The 22,433-nt window shown below is 34.3% G+C and overlaps 2 protein-coding genes and 1 non-coding gene across 6 annotated transcripts in view; all 3 read right to left on the bottom strand.

The window, feature by feature from the left end:
• Positions 1-3,792, bottom strand: part of LOC112016651 (transcription termination factor MTEF18, mitochondrial) — a 17,066-nt gene extending 13,274 nt beyond the window's left edge. For all 3 annotated transcript variants that reach the window (XM_065778143.1, XM_065778144.1, XM_065778145.1), the window contains exon 1: positions 3,518-3,792. The gene's annotated coding sequence lies outside the window, so the exon portion shown is untranslated. The remainder of the gene's footprint in view (positions 1-3,517) is intronic.
• Positions 3,793-8,419: 4,627 nt separating this feature from the next.
• Positions 8,420-10,679, bottom strand: LOC112016770 (uncharacterized). Of its 2 annotated transcripts, none has more exons than XM_024049260.2 (5): positions 10,546-10,678; positions 10,099-10,352; positions 9,648-9,859; positions 9,130-9,397; positions 8,420-9,012 (listed from the first exon to the last, which is right to left on the bottom strand). In XM_024049260.2, the coding sequence occupies exons 1-5, from the start codon at positions 10,556-10,558 to the stop codon at positions 8,704-8,706; spliced, it is 1,056 nt and encodes a 351-aa protein (XP_023905028.2). In that variant the 5' UTR covers positions 10,559-10,678; the 3' UTR covers positions 8,420-8,703. The 2 variants fall into 2 exon arrangements, with proteins under 2 accessions (XP_023905028.2, XP_065634214.1); XM_065778142.1 differs by having other exon boundaries at positions 8,836-9,032; positions 10,546-10,679.
• Positions 10,680-12,194: 1,515 nt separating this feature from the next.
• On the bottom strand, positions 12,195-15,107 carry LOC111992780 (uncharacterized). Its single transcript, XR_010630716.1, has 4 exons — positions 14,853-15,107; positions 13,611-13,822; positions 13,241-13,499; positions 12,195-12,748 (listed from the first exon to the last, which is right to left on the bottom strand). It is a non-coding gene; the product is annotated as an uncharacterized LOC111992780 (transcript).
• Positions 15,108-22,433: the final 7,326 nt, after the last annotated feature.

Below are 22,433 nucleotides of genomic sequence, written 5' to 3'. Positions count from 1 at the left end.
ATGGGTAGAGTATCCCAATGACTAATAAATCATATGTATTATGATTCAGTTATAATATTGCCTTTGTTTAAGTCCTAAACTCCCCCTATTTGATCAAGTCACTCATTTCCATTTCTTATATTTTTCCTCCAACAACCAAACTCACATTAGGTAAAAAGAATCCTTTCTCCTCCACCCTCTTGACTGGAAATGAATTTCGAGCTTCACTCTTCGTTTGCCATTTTATTCCTCTCTATGCCGTGTTGTTGGTTTCCATCAAGATTCATTCAGCATCATTCTACAAGTTGTGGTGTGTGTGTGTATATATATATATATATATATCCAAAGTCAAGAAAATTCAATTAAATTTCTAAATTGGATTTCAAAGCATCTTTAATTTGGCAAAGATATTTACTACTCATTTAGAAGAAAAAGAAAAAGGTTGTTCATTTTTATATTAAAGGTATCACCACATTCAAGGATAATTATTATTTTTAAAATATAAAAATTTTACAAAAAATTCTTAATTTTGGTGAAGGTATTAGCTACTCATTGCAATAGTTGAAGAGTTTTTTATTTTATTTATTTTATTTTTTTTTTTTTTTTTTTTTTTTTTTTTTTTTTTTTTTTTTTTTTTTTTTTTTTTTTTTTTTTTTTTTGTTTCTGTTGGATCTTTTGCTTTGAACTTTTGTCTTTCTGCAACGTTTGTTTGGTAGCCCTTTTTTTTTTTTTTTTTTTGCATCACCACCAATCCTCCGTAGAACGATTACTTAGAACGATCACCTGTTGCGCCGGCCAGCGCACTAATCCTTCCCACAGACGGCGCCAATTGTAGGGTCTGTTTTTGTAGCTCAAGCCCAAAGGATGTGGGTTAAAGGCCCAACGAACCCAGAACAATGAATTTTTAAAGAGTGGATCGAAGGTTTAGGCGCTCACCGGCATGCATGAAGCATGAACTACTTTCCTTTTATTGAAAAATACTAAGAACAGTTTACAACTGGGGGATGCTCCTCGGCCCATGGCCGAGGAGGTTTTTTCTTCCCCTTTACTTTTCTTCTCCCCCTTTACATTTTGCTCACATTTCTTATATATCCCTCTCTTCCTCTTCCTGTTGATCATCTATTGGTCTCCCTCCTGACCGTTCGTTCCATCAGAGGCCATATCCATACTCCAGTGGTTCGCCCTGATCGATGTTGCTTTGTCAAGGGGTTACATCTCCATTAATGCGGCCAGAAGGGTTAGGTGAGCGTATTCAATGCCGAGGTGACAGTTCGCCCAGGGCTTGCCCCTTCTTCATACTTCTGTTGCCAACGCGTGGCACTGGGTCCTCTCCTCCTCGGATATTCCAGGAGTCTTTTGGTGGGGCGGTCCTCGTGTTTTTCCCAGGTCTCGGACGACTGAGGACAGGGTCGTCTTTGGCGTGTGCCATTTGGACCTGGTTTGAAGTGGGCCGAGACTACCCGATTTTTTTAGCCCCACAGAAACAATAATGCTTCTAAATGTTTGGTAAACAATTTGCTCTTTTAAAATTGCTTTATTTAAATCAACTTATTGCACACCTTCAAAGGACAATATATATATATATATATATACACACACTTCAAAAATTCTTTTGATTTGATTCCTTGCCCTGTAAACATTTCAATAGAAGAGTAAAGGGGTTAAGTCATATGATATACTCAGAGGACTAATAAATCGAAAGAAAACTTATGGCTGAAGAATATATGAAAAACGTTATGTTTCTGATCATGGAGCCAATTATCCTTATTTCCATTAAAGTGCAAGCTAATGATTATATGCATAACGTTCATCTTCTCCCTTGCCTCTTAGGACGTCTTCAACATTGTCGTAAAAATCAGAAAAGAAAGCAACCCTCCAAAAACCTCATATTTTGTATTTACTACAGCTTTATTGATTGAAGATGCTGACCCTGATGATCGAGTGTATTTTACAGTTAAAGAATGGTTAGACACGTGTCACCAGAAAGAAGAATTAGAACATATTTCTACTTGCTTGATGGAATTTTTTATTAGTTTAATCAAATAGCACATAAAAGTGTTCATAAATGAAGAATCTCTAAGCTCCAGTTTTAGATGTTGTAAGAAAATTCCTAATTTCTCTCTCTCTTATTCATGCATATCAATTTAAATTTTTTTTAATTTTTAATTACATCAACATTTCCTATATCAAGTCACTAAAATAGATCAATGGATTATGCGGTTGATATAAATCATTAAATGTTAAAAAAACTAACTACGAGAATAATCGTAATGCCAAACTAGCACACTTTTGCTGTTTTCTTTAAGGAGAAAGACATAAACTTTATTAAGACAAAATAACTAAATCAACCTGAATAACAGACTAAACTTGTGGTGGAACATCCTCCATCTATATAACATAATTTGAAAAACTAATTGTTAATATAGTCAAACTATGAGCAACTTTATTGTTCTCTCTATTGATACGAGAGTAAGACAATTTAGAGAAACAGCTAGCATAGTTACAAGCATTTAGTATCAACAAACCATAAGAGGCCAAGCCCGTGTCCTCCTTGATCAAGGCCTTCACAACTAGCTCCGAATCACCTTCCACTATTGCTTTGTCTATTCCAACCTCTAATCCGAATTCAAGTGCTCGTAGTGCAGCCATAGCTTCAATTTCTACCGCTTGGTGGGCACGGGGCATTTGTTGGGACAAAAAGGCTATGACTAGGCCCTGGCTGTTCCGAATACTAGATTTAGTTCAACTTTATTTTACTATGCTTTGAAATGCATTGATTTCAGGCTCGATTCTTATTGAAAACAGTGGTGCATTTGTTTTAGTGATTTAATATGGAGGATACTATAACTCACTTATTTCTTAGAAGTCGCCACGCCAAGGAAGATTGTTCCATTTCTATATTTTCTCCCCAGGGAATCAATTAAAGTTTGGTTATCCATTATTAATTATATTCTCCACAAATTTTCTTGTTGCATAAATTTTTGGTCGACTTGAGAGTTACTTTTTGTGGTTTAATACTGAGAAAGTGGAAATTGCAGGTTAGGGAGCTGGATGTCAGAGTTGGTGTGGACAAAACCTTCAAATTTTACTGCTTATTTTATTATACTTATGCCTCTTATGTTTTGAAAATAAATGGACAAAGCTACTGCAATCAAATGTTATATATGTTTGAATTATCTGTGTTCTTGATGTGCGATTGATCGTGAGGTTAGTTTATATCGGAGTTGTTTATGTCATTCAACCATGGAGACAAGTGTGTTGATGTTATTTTGCTTGGGTTATGTTATGATTTTTTTAAAGAGATTTATTATAATAATGCCTTTGATGCAAAGGTTATATTGGGTTACTTCCATTTTTTTTTCGAGATAATACTTAATGGATTCAACCCTAAGTCAAAATTCACATTCAGCCATTGTCAGATAATCTACCATTACGTTTTAAACAACCATGCCAAACAAAATTTCATCAAGAAAATAAAGAAAATGTGTTGCCTTTTTTCCAAAATAATAAATAGTTAAAATGAGAAGGATGAAATTACTTCTTAGCTGGAAGGCGAATGATTCTTTATCTTTTCCCACATGGCTGGACCTTCGGGATGAACATCAACAAAATATTTTACAAAGCGTGTATCTGAGCATGCAAGGATAGTACTCAAAGACAAGGTTGGCTTTGCTGCACCTCTCTCCCTCAGCCAAACATACATTGAAAATCTTTGACTGATTCTTTCCATATCATAACCTAGATATGCGGGGAATGACACCACAGATTCCAATGGGTAACCCAAATAGTTTAATATATATATATATATATATATTTTTTTTTTATGAGAACTATATTCTTCTAACTTATGTTGTAGTGTGTTATATTTGCCTAATATACAACTAATGTCATAAATTTCAAATTTCTCATCTCTTAAGAATAAAAAGATTATTATAATAATCAAAACTCATCACAAATTTACAGTGTTATTTTAACCAAAATTAAAATGAAACTCAAGGAATAAAAGATAGACTTTATAATAGCTTATTATGAATGCCCGATTTTTCTTGCCTCGGGTTCCCGGGGGGGGGGGGGGGTCGTCGCACATGGGGTCCTTGGCAACGTGACTCTTGTGTGGTTGAATATCTAGAGTGGGGTGTGTGAGTCCTTTTTTCTTATTTTTATTTTAGGAATCGCCATCAACCATTGATTTTGTATTAGGTGTGATTGGTCACCTAGATGTAAACCAAAAGTCTTTGAACCAAGATCTTGGACTCGGAAGTTTGGTTACGTGTGGGGAAGGTGTTAGACACCCCAGAGCGCCTATCTGAAGATAATACCTCATTTTAATTTATTCCAAACGTTAAATTTTTATGAAGAAATGAAATTCTTGGCATCTTGATTTTCTTGAAAAGATTTTTTGCAACCAATATACATATAAACATGTGAGTAAATATTTACATATAACTATCATGTGAATAATAACTCCAACAAAATATATTCAATCAAGGCATGTGAGATGTATATATAAGTAACATGTGAAAAAGCAAACAAGTATACTATACAATAATATGCGAATATCTATTTATTATATAGCTAGCATGTGAATACTAACAACTATACAAAAAACAAATACAATGTAATGAAAAGAGAAGGTTGGAAGTATAGTACATTGTTGTCATCCACCATTTTCTCATTTTTTGTTCATGCAAAAAGATGACAAAAAGAAATTTGTTAGTGCCAAGAATGTTAGGAACAAATGTAAGCTTATAGGGTGTTCAAAGACTTAATAGAAAGAGCTTTGAATGCAAATCCACTAACTACACCTAATCTAAGAAATGCTTGGAAGGAAAAGTTACAACATTAATTTTATTATTTTGGAAAAACACATATTAGAAAACATTTTTTCTTACATGGTAAAAGTGTTTCATGAAAACATTTTCTTTATGAAAACATGTCTTTTTTTGAAGCAAGCAATTTCTTTCAACATTTGAAAACATTTCATTTCTTTTTAATTTTGTCCCAATGTTTTTTCCCTACAACCAACACCATAACTAAAAATTCCTTTCATTTCTTTTTTCCTTCTCCTTTTCAACTATTTTTCTTAGCAACGAAATATTGGTAATTGTTTTTGTGGGGGGTCAGAGAATCAAGAGGATCATATCGCGAAATAGCTTGCATAGTCCAAGCCCAAAGGGGTAAATAAGCTCTGAGGATTCTGCCCACCTGAGGATGGAAGTAGAATCAGGTAGTTAGTATCTTGTGAAGGCCCAGGGAAGGAGAAAGGACAATAATGGGAATAAGGATGGTGTGAGGAAGTTTCCTGAAGGACATACCTCCTACCTTCACATTCAATGCCCTACACCAACCTTATAGCACATTAATGTGAAAATGACCATTGAACAGTAACTCCACAGCTAACAACCCTTTCTACCACCTTCAGTAGAGTTCTGATGAGACAAGTATCTGGGAAGGCCCCTTGCTTACAAGAGGAGGGTTGGGATGCCTTGAAAGGGGATATAAAAGGAAGGGAACCCCCTAGAAGATTGGAAAGGAGTTTGAAAAAGCCCTTAGAACAAGAAAAGAAAAAAGAGTAGTATATGTAAACTTGAATTATACTTAATACAAATAGCTGACCCTTGGACTTGCCTGAGGAAGACTTTATTCACAACTGTGTTTTATTCATAACAATCTGTTACTTAGGCATCTTGCCTTAAGCTTGGGCTTAGTTTAGAATTGCATTTGGATTTGAATCTCCTTCTCTTTACAAATTCTATTGTTTGGGCTTGATTAAAAGGATAAGGTACACTATCTAAGTGGGCTTAGGCCTTTATTTTTTAAGTACCTAATTTTTTTTTTGTTTGTAAATATTAATAATTCTTTTATTTAATAACCTATATTTGTAGATAATGTGGCATATATAATGGTTTTAGGCTTATTTAGCACTTAATGGCCACCTCACCTCATCAACAAAAATGGATAGAGGACTTAAAAAAAAAAATCCAAATACTGTGTAATGTTAAAAGAACGACCAAAAATTTAAAACTTTAAGGGGCAAAATAAAAATAAAAAAAAACATCAAACTTTGAGGGTGTAATTTTGGGATTTAATTTTCATTTCAGTGAAGTTGAGAAGAAATAAATTGGATCCCACCCCCCCCCCNCCATTTTTTTTTCGAGATAATACTTAAAAGTATATTTAATGTTGTTTGGTAATTATGATGAGTAACAGTATATTTAATGTGTTTGGTAATTATGATGAGCAAGTTTTTTTTTTTTTTTTTTAATATATCTACAAATATATCATTCTATTATTTTGTGTGTGTTTGATTAATATTTTTTTTTATGGAAACTATATTCTTCTAATTATGTTTTAGTGTGTTATATTTGCCTAATATACAACTAATTCATAAATTTCAAATTTATTTTCATCTCTTAAGAATAAAAAGATTATTATAATAATCAAAACTCATCACAAATTTACAGTGTTATTTTAACCAAAATTAAAATGAAACTCAAGGAATAAAAGATAGACTTTATAATAGTTATTATGGATGCCCGATTTTTCCCGCCTCGGTTCCCCGGGGGGGGGGGTCTCGCACATTGGTCCTTGCGACGTGACTCTTGTGTGATGTGTATTTAGAGTGGGGTGTGTGGTCCTTTTTTCTTATTTTTATTTTAGGAATCGCCATCAACCATTGATTTTGTATTAGGTGTGATTGGTCACCTAGATGTAAACCAAAAGTCTTTGAACCAAGATCTTGGACTCGGAAGTTTGGTTACGTGTGGGGAAGTGTTAGACACCCCAGAGCGCCTATCTGAAGATAATACCTCATTTTAATTTATTCCAAACGTTAAATTTTTATGAAGAAATGAAATTCTTGATTTTCTTGAAAAGATTTTTTGCAACCAATATACATATAAACATGTGAGTAAATATTTACATATAACTATCATGTGAATAATAACTCCAACAAAATATATTCAATCAAGGCATGTGAGATGTATTATAAGTAACATGTGAAAAAGCAAACAAGTATACTATACAATAAATGGAATATCTATTTATTATATAGCTAGATGTGAATACTAACAACCATACAAAAAACAAATACAATGTAATGAAAAGAGAAGGTTGGAAGTATAGACATTGTTGTCATCCACCATTTTCTCATTTTTTGTTCATGCAAAAAGATGACAAAAAGAAATTTGTTAGTGCCAAGAATGTTAGGAACAAATGTAAGCTTATAGGGTGTTCAAAGACTAATAGAAAGAGCTTTGAATGCAAATCACTAACTACACCTAATCTAAGAAAAGCTTGGAAGGAAAAGTTACAACATTAATTTTATTATTTTGGAAAAACACATTTTAGAAAACATTTTTTCTTACATGGTAAAAGTGTTTCAAGAAAACATTTTCTTTATGAAAACATGTTTTTTTTGAAGAAGCAATTTCTTTCAACATTTGAAAACATTTCAATTTTTCCTTTTAATTCCTTCTCCTCCTTTTAACTATTTTTCTAGAACGGAATATTGGTAATTGTTTTTGTGGGGGGTCAGAGAATCAAGAGGATCATATCGCAGAATAGCTTGCATGTCCAAGCCCAAAGGGGTAAATAAGCTCTGAGGATTTCACCAACTCGAGGATGGAAGTAGAATCAGGTAGTTAGTATCTTGTGAAGGCCCAAGGAGAGGAGAAAGGACAATAATGGGAATAAGGATGGTTGAGGAAGTTTCTGAAGGAATACCTCCCACCTCTCATTCAATCCCTACACCAAACTTATAGCACATTAATGTGGAAATGACCCTTGAACAGTAACTCCACAGCTAACAACCCTTTCTATCATTCAGTAAAGTTCTGATGAGACAAGTATCCTGGGAAGGCCCCTTGCTTACAAGAGAGGGTTGGGATGCCTTGAAAGGGGATATAAAAGGAAGGGAACCCCCTAGAAAATTGGAGAGGAATATTGAAAAACCCTTAGAACAGGAAAAAGAAAAAAGAGTAGTTAATGTAAACTTGAATTATACTTAATACAAATAGCTGACCCTTGGACTTGCCTGAGGAGACTTTATTCACAATTGTTGTTTATTATAACAATCTGTTACTTAAGCATCTTGCCTTAAGCTTGGGCTTAGTTTAGAATTGCATTTGGATTTGAATCTCCCTCTCTCTACAAATTCTATTGTTTGGGCTTGATTCAAAGGATAAGGTACACTAATTCAAGTGGGCTTAGGCCTTTATTTTTTAAGTACCTAATTTTTTTTTTGGTGTAAATATTAATAATTCTTTTATTTAATAACCTCCCCCCCCTCCCTGTTTTTCTAGTAGAATTTTTAAAATTGAATACTAGTCATTCCCCAAAAAACATAGCATCGTTTTTAAATCATAGGTGAGAAGAGTGGGATTCAAACCTAGGTTTTCCAAGTAAGAAAACTTGATTATACTATTAAGCCATAAGACTATTGACATGAAACAATTATCTTTATAAAAATCAAGAAAGATACCATGATTATTATTTGTTGAAAGCCTGGTTCCTCTTACACTCTTACCACATTACCTTATTCATGGTCCAAAACCTAACTACCTACCTACCTACCTACTTATCTACCTACTACTTTTTCACCCCTTAGAATTTGCTATGAGACTAACGTAGAATTGTAGATGTAGTAGCCGAAAATTGAAAACTTTAGGACTTCGATAACATATAAGCAGATGGCACTAAAAGTCGTTTTTGACAGAACTATTGCTATGCGATAATGGGTTCTTCTCCAAGCAAAAGTTCCCTGAACATTGCCACACACAAACTACTCTCGTGAATCAGTAGGTGACCACCATCAGAAACTTCATGATACCGAATCCAAGGCAGCTTTTTCGCCACATATCGTTGCATTTCATATGGCACAAGTTTATCTTCATGACCCTGCCATAGATGAACAGAGGCCTCATTGTTAGGAAATGGATTTTTAAGTTCCATTGGGTCGAATTCCCAGTTGCCAAAATGCACCATCATGTCTCGATGAAGCGACTCATGGACACCTTGCTGTCTTATCTTGTGCTGCAGGCGGAAAACATGACCTTGTCATAACCATAAAACACCACAAAAAAAAAATCATGAAGTAATAAAACCAACTTATTTTTGTTTATAGTACTAATTTTTGTGAAGCTCTAGTACCTCATTGGGCATTGGTTCTTGTGACATTTTCTGTACGGTTTGTAGGTCACGTTTGTTAAGAATTATTGGGTGCCTTTGCAAGATAGAAGAATATGGGAAAAACTTTTGGGTCATCCACCAGTACAATAGTGCAGGGGCATAATGTGCAATCCGGAGTTTGCATTGGTCTCTCTTTAGTTGTTTCTTGTATGCTTCATTTTTCAACTTGGGAGGAAAAGAAGGCCACCAATAATTGATCACTGGAACTACTAGAGTCGCACCAGCAAGCCTACAGTTCAAGCATTTGGTTACAAATTTATATTTATATGACTAGTACTGAGCAATGACAATTATTGATATGGTAGTTGGCACCATTAATACCGCTTTTAATATGCATTAATCACAACTTCACAATAGATTCTTTCAGCAGTTATATAAAAATTGTGAATCAGAGGGATGGGTAAACAAAATTGCTTGAAGTGGGATAACAAAAAGGCCATGAAAATTATAGAATTATAATGAAAGAGTAATTGACATGCCTGTGTGGTATGTATTTGAGGCAAGCCCAAATTGGATGAGTTCCAATTGACATTCCAATTACATAAAACTTCTGTCCTAGCTTCAATTGGTCAGCTAGTTCTTGAATGTCATATGCTTCACTCTTCACAGAGCGATTTGGGTTTGGATCACTTTCACCATATCCAGCTCTGTCAAATGACAGAATATATACACCCAGTTCATCCATAGTATCCTGCACACAGCCCACAAATCCAATTATGTTCATTTCTTTCTACTTTATAATTGATTTTTAAAAAAAATATGATCAATTTTACTTCCAAAAGCTTACGAATCAATGTAACAAAGAATGTTACTGGTGCCACTTTAACACATAATAAATAAATGTCACAAAATTTGTAATATCCAGACACTGAAAAACTATGACTAGTATTCAATATGCAAAAAGATTGTTTTGGAGTAGAGTTTGCAAACCTGAGAGAGTGGCAAATATATGTCCTTAGAGCTGTCAAAGCCATGAACAAGGATGACTTTGTACTTAGCATGTTCTTTAGCAACACCTCTCTCTCTATAAGCCAAATGCCTTCCATCATTGAGCTTAATTCTTGGGGAAGAAACAGGTGGACCATTTGGTGTTCCACATATCTTTGGAGGTGGAGGCTTTACACTCCTATAAACGTATATCACAGCACTAACTACCAACACAGATGCTGCCACTGTAAACATCTCTGGACCAAAGAGAAAGTGACATATGTAAAATCATCTTTTATAATGGAACATCTTTAATAATATCACTAGTTGTTTGCTGTTTTTGTTAGTAAATCTCAAGGAACAATCAAACAAAATGGCAAAAACCTTTACAAATATAATTATCACAGACTGACGAATGAAGAATATGAAGATTTATTAAGAACTAATTACCTGAAGAGGACATAGATAATTGTTTATGCTATACAATTGAAGCTTGTTCCATATGCTATACAATTGTTTATGTAGCGAACAATGGCACAAGTTTATATATATATATATATATCAATATGACAGTATCCACTTATCCAGTTATCCTCACTAGATAAAATACTGGTAAATAGACACAATTGTTTACTACAAGAAGATCCAAATTTGTGTCACGTCAGCAAATCCAGTGGTATTTTAGTAAGTTGCTAAAGATTTGGGGCTAATATACTTTTGCTTGGGTTGGTTTATCTGCTTTAAGAGTTGGTGAACTAAAAGTCATCCTTATTGACCAGCATTGTTTGCTGTGCTGTGGACTAGTTGCTACGGCATGCACTACTAACTAACCTTGCATTTGATTTCTACCAGTACCAACCAAGAAAAACTAATAGAGGTCATCGTAGCAAAAATTAACAAAAACATACATTTGAGGGCCACTAATTTCCCAAAAGTCTTTGTGACTAGCGATGGTGAAAGTGCCAACATCAAGGATTTCACCAACACTTGAAAATTTTCAATATCTAGTTGATAGAGTGGTAAATAAATCAAGTTGTGAACAAACTTGTTATTAGAGTTGTAAATGAATCAAGTTGTGAACAAACTTGTTAAAGTGATAAAATAAGCTCTATTGTGTATAGGAACATTTTAATAATGTTGTTAAAATAAATATATTTTGCAAAGTCCCTCCTGATGGTATAGCTAATAGTCATGGATGTTGTAATGCCAAATTTAGGTTTGACAAACACAAGGTGGAAGCAGGGTACAAAGACTAAGAGCATTTCCGTCAAGGAAGTCAAAATTTTTAGCATTTACCATCTTAAAACACAACTTTTTAGCTAGCAGGTATTTCCAATAGGAAATTACAACAGGGTGGGGTGTGATTTGGATAGAGGTGTTTTGTCCTCTCCTTAGAATGGTAGTAGCCTAGTAGGGTTGGGGCAATAGAGGTGACGTGGGTTGTCATCAATAATGATGTGAAGTCGACATTAATGTAATAGGGATGAAAGAGAGAAAAATTGTCAATCGTGGTATTGTTAAGAGAACGAGAGAAAGACTGAGGAAAGCAAAATCTATTTTCGTCACATTTTCTCTTTACAATGAAAAAAACCCACAAGGTAGATCAAGACAAATTGGGCCAAGCGGGTGGTAAACATATTGTCACCCGAGCCCTTTCCAACTCAAGTTTTGACAGTAATTTTTACTGTTTTGAAAATTAAACTAAACCAACCCTATACCGGCCTAGTAAAAATTGAGAATCTGACCTAATTATGGTTCTTTGATCGTTTTGGTTTTTAAAATCATGGTACTTTTTCTTTAAGAGTTATAGCACATACTTCATATTTTTCTTTTTTCTTTTTTCCTCTAATTTTTAAATAAAAAATTAGCAAAAAAATTCCATCGTTTTTTATTAAAAAAAGAAAAAAAAGAAAAAGAAAAACAAACTTCTTATCTTCCTATAATCCCCTTTTCCTTTCAATTTTCTCTCTTATTTCTCTCTCTCTCTCTCTCTCTCTCTCTCTCATTTCGCTTTTTCTCATCTCACCATCTCTCTCTCAATCGTTGGCGGTGGATTGTGGGTTTCTTCAAATTTACCAATCTAACTACTCGGATAAATCTGAGTTAATAACTATATTCATCATTTCAAAACCAACAAAAAACAGAATTTTTTTTTAGCTCTCATCCCTATAAACAATCTTCTGAAAACTGAATACGTTCTCTAACATACCCTTAAGATTTCGTTGTTTCTTTTTGCAATACATATGATTCCACACAACATTTTATTTATTTATTTATTTACATTACCACAATAGCAGTATGGATATCAAAGAGTTCATACCGAGGAAGATACCATCATATGGTTGGCCAAATAACAAGGAGTTTAGCCAAGCAAAAGTGCCCTGATAATGGTTTCACATACATCGCTGTTATTGATCATTAAATGCCCTCCATCCGGAACCTCATGATAATGAATCCATGGAAGCTTCTCTGAAAGATATCGGTTAAGTTGATAAGGAATCATCTTGTCTTCGTAGCCTTGCCAAATGTGAACCGAGCCCTCATTGTCAGGGAATGGATTGCTTACGTCCAAAGGATCAAATTCCCATTTGGCATAACCAGCTAAAATGTCCCGGTGCAGCGATTCATACACACCTTGCTGTGTCACCTTTTCCTGAATGGAGAAACATAAATGAGAATTATCAGCTGAAGAATCTTCATGTTTTTACTGCTTGCCTCCACATCCCCCAAGGAAATACTAAATCAAATAACTGAGAGAGGAATAGCTTGTAAGGCTTTACAAGCTATTCCTATGGACAATGCCAAGAGAAAAATATGTTCAGATTTATAATAATGTGCAATGTGCCATCTTCTATGATGTGGTTAAGGTAAAACCATAAACTTGACAAGCAAAAAAGGTTTTGCAGTTTGGGATGGACCTTAGCAACTGCTGAATTCTAATAGCTTATGACACAAGCAAAAGCAAAAACACTAGAAAACATGGACTACTAATCAAATTTGAGTCTAATGTGCTAGATATTAAATACAACCCAGATTACTCAATTAACTATAAACTTGAAACTAAATACCATGATTAATGTGTAATCCTTCTTACAAAATATTAGTGTGGTGTGATAAAAGAAAAATGCATAGGATATGTGACTACCTGGCCAACACTAGGGATTTCTGACAACCTCTTCAAGATCTCATAATCTTGGTTGGTCAAGGTTGCCTGACCCATGCTTAATGTAGGGAACCATGTCTGTGTCATCCACCAATAGAATAACCAAGGGGTGTAATGTGCAATTCGAAATGTCCTTTGGAATGATAGAGGCAACCTCCCAAAAGCCTCTCTTGCTAGATTAGCAGGAAAGCAAGGCCACCAGTAGTGTACGAAAGGAACAACCAGGGCAACTCCTGACAATCTGCAAATAATGTCCCAGTAACATATGAAAAGCAACCAGTCAGAACATTAAAATAAAAATTAATTAAAAAAAAAAAAAACACAAAGTTAGTAGTAGAAGTAAGGATCATGCCTGTGTGGTATGTATTTCAGGCAACTCCAAACAGGGTAACCTCCCATTGACATTCCCATTACATAAAATTTAGGCCCAATTTGCAATTGATCAGCTAGTTCTTGAATATCAAATGCTTCACTCTTCACTGAGCGTGAAGGATATGGATCACTCTCTCCATAACCTGCTCTGTCAAAGAACAGGATATATATCTTCAGCTCCTCCATAAGTTCCTGAAAATCAACACATTTTTCACCAATTTACTATGTCTTAGCATATTAAACAAAAAAGTACACAATGAATTCCAGTTTAATCAGGTTACGAAAAATAAATCACTTATATTAATTATACAATTGAAGATCAAAGATAAACATCCAGGTAAATCCAGTACCTAGCACCACTTTAAAACTGAGGTTATAAGCTTTATTTTTTATCTTATTTTTGCCCTGTATTAGCTATCAGTCATACAACCTTCACATTGCAAATAAAGACTTCGTATATTGTAATTAATCATCAACAAAACAAGCATGCACATTTTGATGTTTGGTGCAAAGATAAAGTCTTGGGTAGTCAAGTGCAAGTGTGTGGGTCCAATTGATGAGAGCAGCCACTTTGTGAAAAAATTCTAAAGCTCAGGGTCGTATCCAGATCTCCCCTAAGGGCGCTATTTTGACAGGAACAACACTAGGTAATAACCTTCCTTTATTTTGTTTGCATCCAACATAATTTAATAAATTTTAGTGTGCATGGGCGTTCATTGCCAGAGTAAATAAATGGTAGTTCTAGAGATTGAAAAATAAATACACAAAAAAGTAACTTGAAATGCTAGAGTAGTTTGGATTGATCAGCCGGTTCCTAATTCACCACCTCAATCTTTCTGTGCATCACAGTTGGGTAGATCTACTGGATATAGCGTATCGGACACTTTCAGAGATCAAAAAGAACAGTGATTATGACATCCCCCTAAACAAATAAATGAATGACTGTTTACTGCATCTTGCAGAACAAAATATTTCTGTGTGTGCAAGTGGGTTTCTACCTAGCCCTGTTATTCAAAAATATGTGTCTTAGTTAAATCATGAAAAATGAAACCACTTCAGATAACACGATTTTATTTTTATTCATCACATTTCTGAAAAAATCACATTTGAGTCATAAATTTCTGTCCAGATAGTCTGCGACACAGGAAAATTCAACTAATTTTGGATGAGCTATCAAAGGTAAAAAAATAAAAAGAAATTAAAAATCAGAGCATGTTCATACTTGAGAGATAGGTAGATACACATCTTTTGAGCTTTCAAAGCCATGAATTACAATGATCTTGAACTTAGCCTCTTCCTTTGGAACTCCAGACTCCCTGTAGGCTAAATGCCTTCCATCGCTGAGTTTCACTCTATTTGAAGTGACAGGAGGACCACCTGGTGATCCACATTATCTTTGGAGGCGGAGGCTTCAATGCCTGATAAGCCCATCCCAGAAGACCCACTGCTAAAGCTACTGCAATTGGTGCAATCATTGCTGGGAAAGGTAATATCATAGTTACTACAGTACTACCATGTTGATGACAATATTAAAGAACTTCATAAAGAATATTAATAAAATATAGGAGTCTTGAAGTTTGTGAAAATGTTATATGTTCATGAAATACAGTACATAGAGATATAAACAGGCAGGTTCTCTATATGATATACGGCGCTTCGTGGCTTCAGAAACTATGCCATTTATTTAAGAACTTGTTCATTTTGAACGTTTGACATCGTCACTCTTTCACAAGGTTTATTCATAATATGTTTCATTTCTAGAAAGCATCATGTGCAACATTTTACTTTTCTTTGCTACTTGCAAAAACATACGTCAATGGGAGAAGGATGATCATCAACTTTAGGTGGGAGTTTTGAACCTAAGTCTCTCAAATTTCCAGTAAACTTATAATGGTAATTTGAAATGTCCGCCTGTATAACAAGGTAACACACATGAGGCAACAGGTGCAACATGCACCAAAGCAAGCCACCACAATGAATCTCACCCAGCTTTTTTGTTCATGATATGTGGATGCAAGAACACAGCAGGATAGCCATTCGAAAGAAACTTGGGTGGCATAGTGGTTGATAAATGAATCACACCTGTATAAACTCACTGATTTCAACAGTGTCAAAATCAGGGAACACCAAATTTTTTATCTACCTAACCTCTATGAATCCCACTGCTCTCTCTTTACTATTTTCTGCTTCAGCATTATATAAGGGCAATGTGAGGGATTGGGAAGTTGAGGAGCCATCAAGCAATGAAAATACAGTAGATGGGGATAATGAAGGTGGGGATATACAGTACAACCATTTATAGAGGCTGCCTTGCAAAAAGAGGACGTTGAAAAGGAAGAAGAATAAGAGGATTTGCCCTGTTTCAAAGTGTGAAAGGGGTGTCAGTAATAAGGTGAGTGATTTAAACTTACCACCTGACATGATATAATGAATTTTTCAATATGGAATATAAGTTGTCTTGATGAACCCCTTAAACAAAGAGAAGGAAGGCTTCTGTAAGATTTGGTTTGTCCATTACTGGCCTGTTGAAACTCAGGTTAAGAAAAATTCCTTGAAGATCAAAGAATGTCTTGTTCCTGGTTGGGTTTCTTGTTAACAATATGATAGTCATCATTTAGGGGGAATTTGGGGTGTGTGGGAATGAATATTTGGTATAAGTCAGGAAGTTGTATAACTCAAATCAGTTGCTCCATTGTGTGGGCACTGATAGGAATCGGGATAGCCAGTACTGTGCATCTTTTTTCTGGGTTCCTTCAAAGTCTAGAAGGTACACTTGCAATTCAGCATAAAATGAGATTAGATTTAAGCTTCCTAAGGCGGTTTGGGCTAAACTAGATTGGTTTAAAACTGCTACATGCAATCATGCTTCTATTTTTAAGCTTGCAATGAGAAATAGGCTATCAACACGCGACAGACTAGCTTCTTAGGTTTATGATGGTGACCTTTTATGAGTCTTTTGTAGAAGCAAAGCTGAATGCTGCAGTCATTGTGCTTTGAATGTCCTGTTTCTTGAAGATTTGGCAGCAAGCTTTGATCACGAATTTGGTGACCTAGAGTGAGTATAAATGGATGCCGTTGTCCATTGGGGAATTCAATTTCTCAAAGGAACAATCTTGAAGGTTACTCTCTATAAACTAATTTAGTGGCTGTTGTGACACAGGAAAAAACCAAACAGGATGCAATAACAAAATTGAATGCCAAAAAATAAAAGATAAGTAAACTAGGAGTTAGCACCAAGGCTTGCTTGGAGTCAGCACCAAGTAAGAGAGAACAATCTAGGAGTCAAAATCTATGGAGTAAGCACCATACTATTGGAAAAATTCCAAGAGAAATTTTATTAACCAATCTAACTGTAAAACATAACTGAACTTTGGGTTCCTTAAATAGAGTTCCAAGCTTATTATCCTAGTAGAAAACAGCTTTACTAACCTAGTAAGAAAAAAAAAAATCAGAAAAGAAAATAACCTATACATAAATAAATCCTAAACATTTAGTGATTGAGTTTATGCCTTAGGCCCAATTAATAGCAGGCTTCATCCATAAGGCCAAAGGTTGGGACATAATCTTTTTGCATATACATTGATAAGTTTATGTAATTAGAGGACAATATCTTGTGTCCGCACCATGTTGTTACCATGTTTAGTCTTAAAGGAATGCTTAGGTTCATAATGGAAAGCCTCTATACTCAAAAACTTATACGAAAGGGAAAAAGAATGTATGTTATGCAGTTCTGGGAAATTAGGAGTAACAAGAGAATGGTAACAAGTTACAGCATAAAGTACCAAGATGCACAATTTCGTATCTCAGATCAATTTTACACATGAGGGGAAAATTAAGAGATTCCCAAAATCAAGGCAATAAGTGGTGAATACAGGCTTATGAGGAGTTGGGATAGGTACACCAATCGAGTCAAAGGGATAGAATAGAAATTCTCTCAGGGCATTGAGTAGTCAAAGTTGTGACTTAAAGAGTAAATATCAGTCCCGATAACATCATTTAAGAGAAATTATTTGCTATAAGTAAAATCTTTTTGTGGGGATTAATTAAATTCAGAGTAACTACCAATCACCTCTCACAGACCCTGAAAAAGGTGGGAATTTTATGCACTAGGAATAACATTTTATTAATAATTCATAAGTTCTAAGCAAATACTCAATTCTCCTCAATCAAAAAAGGATCTTATTTAAGTATATACCACCCTCTAGCCAAGTTTATGCTTGATTTGTAGTTGAATCAAGTACTGCCTCATAATTAAACCAGACAAACCAGCAGTTTAAAATGGATTCAGACTTTAAACTGCTATACACAACTGGATAGGATAAAACCATTTTATAACTGCTTAAGATTACACTGGGTTAATTTCTTGACAAAATAAGAACATTGCATGTTGAAATTTCCCAACTACAAAAGTAACAATCAAGCAGACCAGATCAAGCCCAAGAGTAAGTACCAATCCAAAACACAAACTAGTTTAATTTACCAAGATTTTCAGTCATTTCTCAGATTCATTGAAAGTGAAAGTGGTACCTCTAAACTAATAAAGATCAAAACTTTCTAACAAAACAAAGTAACAAATAAATAGAGATGACTAAACTTGCACTCTATCAAATCAAACGAACTAAATTCCAGCAAATGAAAAGAAACCCATTAACAAGAACTGAAATTCAAACAAAACAGGATAGAAAAGAGTGAAATTTTTTTTTTTTTGAGAAAACTCACCTTAGGGAAGTGGGTTTGGCATTTTTTTTTTTCGTTTCTGGTTTTTGAGCTCAGGCTAATTCAGCTGATACTTTCATGTGTGTCCCAGCTCCCAACTGCCATTCATTTCAAGTTTCAAGTAGCCCCGTCATACGTAACGACAACTGAAGCTGACCCGCTGGCCACTAGAGAATGTGAACCACTGAAAGTCACCAAGTTTTTATTTTATATATTTATTTATTTTCGGGCAAAAAAACATGACAGAGTTACAGTCTTAGCGTCTTATTGGCTGCAATGCAAACATATGCAATTATACAAATAAGGTTTTGAGGTTTTTGTTTTTGTTTTTGTTTTTGTTTTTGGTCTTTTGCAAGACTAGTAGGTGCATGACAACTTTTAACCAAACCCATTAATTAAGGTTAACTCATTTATTACTCATTTAATTTTGATAAATCTTGACCCAACCCGACTAAGTATTTGAATTAAATAGATAAAAACTCATTAAATAATCTAATTAAATGGTTCTAAATGGTTAAATCCACAATGTAACCAAGGGTAAATCCATCTCTATTTATTTAATTTTTTTTAACCTTCAACGTTGATAAGTAGAAAAATAAATTTTTAGTTCCTAAACACAGACACCAGTTTCCCCTCCCTCTCCAAAGAGCAAATCTAAACTCTAACTATAAAATTTCTTATTGATTTTCTTGAGTTTTCTTCTCATTTTCCCAGCTACCAAGCACATCCTAAGATTGTCTAGTTTCTCTAAGTCTCTCTTTCTCTTTGACTAAGTGTCTATGTTGTGCTCTAAGATCATTAAGATCTGCTTCTCAAGCTCAGAGCTTGGCTAAGGTGATGGTGTTGCACACCACTGTTGAAGACGAAGCCCCTCCATCCATAACATGAACAATGCTTTAGACCCATGCATACCCCATGCCCAAGCAATCAAAGCATTTTACAATAACCTTTATGTCTACAACAGCCTCATCACACCCTCAACTCCAAGTCCAAGCTGCCGCTGGAGGTGATGGCTGATTTTCGGGGAAGACCTTTGAACCAGGTCTAGCTTGGGTCTTCCACATGGCATGCGTTTTCTAACGTGTAATTTTTCTTGGTATCCAAACACTGGGATAGGAGAATTTTATTGGTTTTTTTTTTTTTTTTTTTTTCCTAATTTCCTTTCCAATCATTTGGTTAGATTTGATTTACTAATTTTTCTTGGCAACGTTACACAGGGATATGAGCGTTTATTGGATTTTTTATTTTTTATTTTTTATTTTAAATTTTCTTTTTGATACATATGGTGGGTGTTTTGGTAAATTTGTTTTGGAGTGAATGTATTTTAGTATTTTTTTAAATAAATTTTTGGTATTTGTAAGTATATATATAATATATAAGATAAAATTTAGATACAGTATTTAGGTGTTGTTCCTTAAATTTTATTTTTATGATTCAATCATGTGAATTTTTTCTTATGAGAATGAAGTATATTTTTAGTTAAGTATAACCACACAACTGAATCTTGAGAGAAGAATCTAATGAACAGTAAGTACCTAAGTACTGTATCTAAATTTCGCCATAATATATAAATCAAATAATGGGTGGGTTGGAGACTAAATGGGTTGCGCAGATAATTCGTACTTAGTATTTATTTAAACGGATAATAAATGGATAAATGAGTGATTGTGTACCCAATCCATTTATGACCTAACCCAAAATACACTCAATTGGCCGAATTGCTACTCCTACATATAATGAAGAACTTGGGGGTTGTTTGATTTGTGTTTTTAGAGTGTGTTTATATCACTTAAAAACAAACAATAGATCTGAAGACAAATTGTTTTCACTTAAACAAAAGTGTGTGGAGTCTACTAAAAAACAGCTAACTGTTTTCTAAAAATTTGAAGCTAGTCCAAAAGTTACGTAGCCTATAGTTGACTCAAGCCATCAATAATACTATCCACACCAATGATTGCGTGCCAAATTCTCAAATGTGTGTCCAAACTCTAATTCATAAGACATGTGCAAAGCAATATTATTGCAAGCCTTGTGTACCAAGTACTTGTGCACTACTTTCTAAAAAAAAAAAAAAAAAAAGTACTTGTGCACTAATAGTGTTTTCATGTGAGACAATCAATATGATTTTTTCTCGATTCTCCAATGCCTTCCTTTTATAACTATTAATAATAAAAAAAAAAAAAAAAAAACAAGATTCAATGCAAAAATAAAGCAAAGGACAATGAATGCAAATGCAAATACTAAACTACATATTCCTAGGACAAAGGATGACTCTAAAGATGTAACCCTATGAGCAAAACTTGATTACCTACGACAGCACAAACATTAATTGCCTTAAGAACTCAAGCTAAAGACTATTTAGTGGTTTCGTAAATAGATCGGCTAATTGATTTTCAATGTAGAAAAATTCAAAAGATATGACTTGAGTTACATAAGATCATGAATAAAGTAGTACCTAATGTTTATGTGCATAGTCCTAGAGTGTTGAACTTGAACTTGAACATTGTTTTCGGTTTTTAGGGTTTTTTGTTTTTGTAAGAATAGTAGAGTAGATGCACATTATTTCAGGAGAATTTTATAATTTTATATATTTGTTTTAAAAATTAATTTGCGTATAGATGAAATAATCAATTTTCCTTTTTGATTCTCTTAAAAATTTGATCTTTTAAAATTACATATATGGATAGGCAAGGCACATTGAAATTAATTTAAGAAAAAAAAAATCAAAATCAATAAGACACTTTATTATGTGTAAGTTGCTGTATTGTATTTTCTTTGGGAAAAAAATTCTAGAAATAGGATTTTTAAATTTTTTTTTATTAATATAATTGTTTTTCCCTCTAGATAATCGCAAGGATCATGGTTAAGAACTTAAGGGAATTATTATTGTTATCTATATATACATATAAAACCGAAACTTTTGAAGCTCTCACAATTTTCCACGTCAGCAAAATATTAAAAACGAAAACAAAAACAAAAAAATAAAACCAACAAAAAAATGTTATAAACCCGATACTCAGAGGCTTTCCCTTTCACGATGCTTTGCCTCCCGATGCTCTGCCTTTCGTGAAACGCCATCTCTTCCCTACTTTCCTCTACCAGCTCCTCCTCGATCAGACCCACGGCAAACCAACAGCAAAGCATCGCATCTAAAGACCCACCATACCCACAAAGCAACAAACATTTTCTTCCTCGGAATCAATCTCCTTCCTCAGACCACCAATTTGACACAAACCACCCATATCCAACCTCTACAACCTAGAAATGGCAACCCATTTGCTGTGGGTCTCATCAAGCCCATGGCCACAGATTCCTCAATCAAAACCCACCATACCCACAAACCCATAGACATCTTCTTCCTTAGAACAGAGGTCGAGCTCCTTCCTCATACCACCCATTTGTAAACTTAGAAATTAAAGAAAGTTTTCTTCATTGGGCCCTCCCTCAAATTATAAAATCTCCTCCTTCAAGCTCAAAATATTGAACTAACCCAGTAAGAATAAACCCCCTTAAAAAATAACAATAAAAAGAAGAAGGCAAAAAATCTATCTACCCCATTGAAGCGCCACCATGCCTTGCCTTGCCATGCACTCCTAAACCAGTCCAACCAGTGGTACAACTCTCTCACTCTATCTTTGTTTTCTCTCTCACTCTATTGTTCTGTCTGCTATCACTGCTGTATAGCAGTTCACAATTGACATTTACCTATTTGACTGAGTAAAAGTAAAACCATTGGCTGAAAGTATCGTAAATTGGGATGTGAACTTTTTCTTTTCTTTTTTGCTAAATTGTGATAGTAAACTAGCTGTAAAGCATTTCACACATTATATAAACGTATATAACTGTTTTGTTTTTGTTTAATATAATAATAATAAATAATAGTTTTTTTTTCGCTAATAGTTTGTTGAGTTTATTATTTAACCCAAAAATTATAAAATAAATAGTGTAATTTATATATATATATATATGTGTGTGTGTGTGTGTGTGGGGCCTGTGGGCTTGGTAACCTCGGCCCACTTTACATCTGGCCTAGGGCCCATGCTGAGGAAGAAGTATTATACGAAGACAATGAAGGAAGGCCTAAGCA

Source organism: Quercus suber, unplaced genomic scaffold, assembly GCF_002906115.3.
Source record: "Quercus suber isolate HL8 unplaced genomic scaffold, Cork oak 2.0 scaffold_174, whole genome shotgun sequence".
NCBI classification, from domain to species: Eukaryota; Viridiplantae; Streptophyta; class Magnoliopsida; order Fagales; family Fagaceae; genus Quercus; species Quercus suber.
This window is presented reverse-complemented; position numbering and strand designations above follow the sequence as displayed.